Source organism: Triticum aestivum, chromosome 2D (genome assembly GCF_018294505.1).
Source record: "Triticum aestivum cultivar Chinese Spring chromosome 2D, IWGSC CS RefSeq v2.1, whole genome shotgun sequence".
NCBI classification, from domain to species: Eukaryota; Viridiplantae; Streptophyta; class Magnoliopsida; order Poales; family Poaceae; genus Triticum; species Triticum aestivum.
In genome coordinates, this window is record NC_057799.1 from 585,024,389 (window position 1) to 585,030,336 (window position 5,948).

A 5,948-nucleotide genomic window follows, 5' to 3' on the forward strand; every position below is an offset into this window, starting at 1 on the left:
CCACTTTGTGTCGTTGCCACAGGGTCCCTAGCACTGATTTGTTAGGCTTGGGGATTTTGCGCTGCGTGCTCAGATTTTTTTATTCTTACTCTTTGCTCTTGTATTTAGTCTAAGGATGCGACACAACTGAAAATAGAGATATACCGGAGAGTGTGTGAGCTATCCGGCACTGTCATCCCAACACCACTGGAGAGCCGAGCCATTTGCAGCGGACAGAAAAGTCAACTAAGACGTGAACATGCTCACCCTACACCGACAGAAAAACTATCTACCTGACTTCAACGAGATAAATGTACCGGCTTCAACAGTTATAATATTCCTAAAGAACAATCCATACTTTTAGAAAGTAGGCTGTCCCCGACCTTAAAATGAGGCCCTTAAGTTATCACAAGATTCCGAATGAAAGATACAAGGTCCGAGGGACCAAAACACATGCGACTGAGCGCTAGAATAAAGCCAGAAACTAGAGGTGTAGGTTCGATACATGGTCACATAGAGCCGATACAAGCGACGCAGCGCTGATGAGCGGTACTCAGCGAAGATGCATAAGTACCAAAGAGACCAACCCAATGGCTCTAGACATTGCCGTCGATCTCACATCCATACTCAAAGAACCTCCAGTTGTTGAGGTCGAGCAACTTCCTCTTCCTGATCTCACATCATCTCTGTGAGTATAAACATAGACACATGGATAAACAAACAATGAGCTAGCCACAATTGGAAGCTACAAAATTGACATGAATGGGAGACATCTATTCAAAACTTACATGGATATGGATCGGTCGTCCAATCATGAATCCAATCATCCGTCATGTTTATGACGGTGTAGCAAACACTCATAAAATGTTGGAATCGAGTTCTGATCTCTATGAGCATATTGTTCTTATCATGCAATTCCTGAAAGATTGATTGACAGTACTAATTTAGTTATTAGAAGCAGAATCCGGAAAAGAATGGGATGCAAAGACTGAGAAAAAAATAAATCATGTGGCTTAGGTGTATATATGATCGTAGTCACCTCCATGGTTTATCAGGTTCTTAACCAACCTAATAATACTGAGATAGCAATATCTTGTACCATAGTTAGCTGACCAACTCCCATCATTAGGTTCCTCAAAGAACAAATTCTTTCTAAACTGGGATCCATGCTTGAAAGCTGCAAAGTCCCTGTTTGCTTTGAGTCGCTTATTACTTCCAGGGCGGATGAACGTGAAGAGATTGTAGTAGAGTTGGTTCCAGGGAACAACTCTCGAACGGATATCATGGTCACGTTCTAGTTCATCATCAAAGTCATGCAAGAAGTACCATTTAAATGCCGGGTAGCGATAGTGAATCCAATTTGAGAACCTAGCTTTCCCTGCATTGTCCAGACGCGTTACATCCATGTGGATAGCTACAAAGCACTCCAATTTTTCTTCGGCGGTGCCCAATAAAATTGGGTGCCGCAAGACAACTTCTAGCCAGTTAGGACCGTAATAATAATCAACTCTAAGTGGGTCCCTGCATGCATACCCGAATATTAGTTAGTTACACAGGGGTAGATACAAAAAGATTAATTAGTAAAACAAGTCTTTTTAGTAATAAGTCTACTACGTATACTTGAGATAGTACTTTCATTAAGGCTATAATTTACATATTTAATTAAGTTTATTTTCCACATTGTGCTGTACTACTAAGCTGTGTTATGAGATATGGCAGAAATAGTACCACATGGTCTTTGAGAGGAGAAGATCGACAAGGGTTCTCCACTCGGGATGAGTCAAACTCCCAGGGAATAGTGTGGTTACAAAATCCATAAGCTGCTGCATGTCTCTTTCTCTCCCGACAATGTGAGAATATCGCCCCATATTAATTATCTTCAGCCCATCTCGACAAGTCACATAGTTGGCAAGCTCCGAGAGGCCACCATGTCTGATATTGCACTGCGCCGCGATATGGAGAAGTTCTATGAATGAGCTGCGTGATCATCTCGACAAGTCACATAGTTGGCAAGCTCCGAGAAACACAAGAATGAATCATCTATCTCTAAACATGAGTCAACATATTAATTGTATATAAGACAACGCACCTCATCCGCTCCCGCCAACATTCTGACAACTCTAGCTCATCATGAGCAAAAAATGGTTCACTCCTTATTCCCTGAATTGAGGCGGGAACGACTGGCACATAGGCCACTATGTGTCTCTGAGCATTGTGGCAAAAAGTACTGAAATATGCTTGCACAAGTAAGTCACCACCAAAGCTAGAAAGTTTTTCAGTATGCGCCACAATTGCATCTCCGATCTCACTAGCGTTGGCCCAATCCTCTAAGATCACTACTGTGATTTCATGAGGTTGCTCAATACCATCATCGTACGCAATTATCATCGTGCCGTTATGAACATTGCCAATGGCTTCATCATCACAGTCGTACTCGAAGGTTTTAACAAACCCACCCAAGACTCTCTGCATGAATGCATGTGTTGTTAGTTAGAGGTTAGAGTAGATGTGTAATTAAATAAATACATTTGCTTACTCTATGGAATACTACTAAATAAAATGTGTTTTGATAGACAAGAATTTGTGGTTTCAATTAATACTATACAACTAACATTCTCTTATATATATCTATGTAAGAATCTTTTGTTATTAAGATCTAGTCTAGCAGAAATTTCGGTCTAGTTTTTGTGATTATGGAATTTGATTACAACCTAGGCAATGCAGATTTTATGCAATGATCATTAGAGTGAACTTGGCTTAGTTAGGAAAACATAGGGGAACTAATTGGCTTTTAACAATTCTATATATGAGCCTAACATCCAAAAATATATATGTAGTTTAGGACAAGATCCAAATGGAAGTAGGCATGGCCTTTTTACTGCACGTTCCATAGAATATATTTTTCTGAAATACATTTGATAGAATTTACGATGCATTTCTATGGCAGAAAAAAAATTGTGATCAATTTTGTGTGTTGCCCAAAAAAAGACAAGTAAAGTTTTTTTCTTGTGACTTAACATGGAAGTAAAGAAGTTTATTTTTTGGAAAAGGAGGATCTATGCACACAGCCATAGTAAAAAAGAAATGGAGGTAATATAACTTATGATTGCATATATATACTAGCTGGTGGCGCCCCCAATTTCTATTTCTCTAGGGTCCGATTCCTTCACCCGTTGACGCTGGCGGAGGCTATGGCCTCTAATCAACGGGTGGGGCTCTGCTTTGGTAGGGTTGCCGGAGCAGATTTTTTTTCTAGTTTGGATCAAGTTGGACTACATAGCTTTCTTATTTTAAAATGCATGATTGATAGAAGCTCAAAGAGAAAGAGTTAAATGATGTGTTCTTAGCGAAGGGAAACATCTGATCAAGACATGCGCTGGATGGTTAAGGTTCACTTGGCGAAGACCCCTTCAGGACAATTTCCTTCTATAGCACCAGCAGTCCAGCACCATGAATGCTATGGAGTTCCCTTTCCATCCAGAGAGGTCATGGAGCACCCTAGGTTTTCTTCACGAGCTTGTGAAGTTCTATGCCCCCACCATTCTTTGTCATAAACTTAGCTAAACTCTTGGTCTATAAGGTTTTTGCTATAAACAGCAATGCATGGCCTAGGTGGTACATATGGTTCACGATTGTAGTTGAGCTCCCACTACCATATGCAGCCATGGGCCATGGCGCATCACATCACATGTGTGGTTGGGGACTGAAAGCCTCTTCGATGGCTTTGCCCCAGAACCACCAAAGCTGTGGAGTACTCGGATGCATGGTTTGAAAGATACTTTGATAGTTTTGTGGCCTTTAGGACATCTGTTTGAAGGAGAAATGGTTGATGGGCTTGTCATGCACAAGTAAAAGATTTGTCAATCATTTTAAGTTGCTCCTAAGTGTTATGAACCTTTATGCAATGCAATTACATTGTGAGGGTAAAAAAAGACAATTACTATAACTATTCCTTTCTTTATTTTTTAAGGCAAGGAAAAAATAAACATACCTAATTATACCCCAGTTTTAGTCTATGTGATATATAGTATGAAAATGCATATAATAATAGTGAATGCTCGTTGACAAAATCATAACAACACTCAAATTAACTTTGCTAAATTTCTTTTTACAAAGCAACCATGTGTTGCCGTGTTCTTGGACAGACTTTTTTTTTGTTAGAGCAGACATCACAAAGTGTGTGTAACACCATATAAAGAGAGAAAGATTATGTACATATGGCACTTACATGTTAAGATTGAATGTATGCAATAGAGTAAACTGAATCCTTATTTTAGGGATCTCTTACAGTGCATTGTGAAACATACATAAGTTGGACCATGCATATTAAAAATACTCACTAACTAATTTTTAAGTGGTTGAGTGTTATAAGTTGGCATTTTTTTAATCCAGAATATTTTTAACATAGCTAATGCATCCATAGAAAGAGAAAAAAGACCAATAATATGTGAATGCAAGACTAAATTGGTTAAGTAAAAAGTTTACAGTAAGCACTGCTAAATTGGTTGTAGCTTATTTTTACACTAAGCACTACTAAATGATTGAAAAGTTGTCATTACTACGCTAACTGCTAAGCACTTCTAAATTGGAGTTCATTTTTACGCTAAGCACTAAAAAAGTTGCATTCAACCAATGTAGTAGTTGGCATTTTAGGCTAAGCACTACTAAATTGAAACTGTTGGTCTTTTTAAGCAAAGCAAAAATGTACTCAGTTACCTTCGTCAGGTTTGGCGCATTGTTTCGTGCAGTTCTGAGCCTTTGTTGCGCCTTATGCAAGTCAATATTGAATTGTCTCTGTCCTTCCAGCGTCTACATAATAATTGACGAAATAACAAAGTAAGAGCATAGCTAATGCATCCATAGAAAGAGAAAAAAGAAAGCAAAGAGTTTGCTGTAGTTTGTACTAACCTTACGAGTTTCAGCACCATCTGCTTGAATCCACCAAGCGTTTCGCGGCCGATGCATCTGTAGTGGTGGGGTGAGCAAAGAAATGGATTAATCCAAAACTATGAACAAGAAAAAGTAAAAAAGAGAGAGGTAGCAGCGAAGAGAGAGGAGCACGAACGATAAGAAACCTCAACACGATGAAAAATCACAACACAGCAGGGATGGACTGTTAGAGGTGACTAACAATGCAGTGCAAGAAGAACATCAATAAAAAAAGAAATAGAGAGGCGAAAGCTAACCCTAAACCATAATCCAAAATATGAATAAGAAAATGGAAAACAAGAAAAATGAGAGGAGGAGAGAGGGAGGAACACTTGAGAGAGGATGAGAAACCTCAACAGACTTGGATGAAATCTCTAGATCTGCAAGAAGAGATGGAAAAGATGGACTGTTAGAGATAACTAACAATGCATTGCAAGATGAACATAAATAAAAAATTGGAAACAGAGAGAGGGACGCTAACGCTAAACCATTAGCAATCCCCTGCGCGCTGTGTGGCTACACTGGTGCCGGCCACTCCAACTTATAGAGGGCGCGGGCCGGGGAGGGGCGGGCGGGTGGGGGTAGCTCTGATATAACTGATGTTTGGTCAGAGAGAGAGAGAGAGAGAGAGAGAGAGATGTGCTATGAGACAGAGCACGCGCTACAGTGGAGAGAAATAAATATGAGCGTAAGACAGAGAGCTAGAGTAGAGACAAATAAACATATGTGAGTAGCTGTGTGTGTGAGAGAGAAAACATCTCCCACCAGACAATGTGGCCACGGGAAGGTAGTTGTAGACTTGTACTAGTAAAGAAGGAGCATCGACAATCACAGTTCTCAAAGTCTTTGCATGGCTGCTATACAAAAACCGTCTATGGTGCAATGACAGGCTGCAGAGAAGAGGCTGGCTAATTGAGTATTTCTGCCAAATGTGCATCGAGAACTTAGAATCTTCTGAGCATTTGTTTTGGCAATGCATCATCTCCACTGAAGTTTGGTCAAAAATGGGAGAGTGGTTGGGATGCCGCTGCTACACCAGC

The 5,948-nt window shown here is 40.0% G+C and overlaps 1 protein-coding gene across 1 annotated transcript; it reads right to left on the bottom strand.

The window, feature by feature from the left end:
* Nucleotides 1-202: 202 nt before the first annotated feature.
* On the bottom strand, nt 203-5,395 carry LOC123050168 (uncharacterized). Its single transcript, XM_044473000.1, has 8 exons — nt 5,260-5,395; nt 4,888-4,944; nt 4,696-4,788; nt 2,069-2,445; nt 1,708-1,956; nt 1,019-1,500; nt 768-897; nt 203-665 (listed from the first exon to the last, which is right to left on the bottom strand). The coding sequence occupies exons 2-7, from the start codon at nt 4,942-4,944 to the stop codon at nt 887-889; spliced, it is 1,269 nt and encodes a 422-aa protein (XP_044328935.1). The 5' UTR covers nt 5,260-5,395; the 3' UTR covers nt 203-665; nt 768-886.
* Between the last annotated feature and the right edge of the window lie 553 nt (nt 5,396-5,948).

Coding starts and splice junctions, on each gene's coding strand:
- LOC123050168 (XM_044473000.1), bottom strand. CDS start 4,944: ATGCATCGGCCGCGAAACGCTTGGTGGATTCAAGCAGATGGTGCTGAA. Junction 4,789..4,887: donor ATGGTGCTGAAACTCGTAAG/GTTAGTACAAAC, acceptor ATTATTATGTAG/ACGCTGGAAGGACAGAGACA. Junction 2,446..4,695: donor ATGCGCCAAACCTGACGAAG/GTAACTGAGTAC, acceptor GCATTCATGCAG/AGAGTCTTGGGTGGGTTTGT.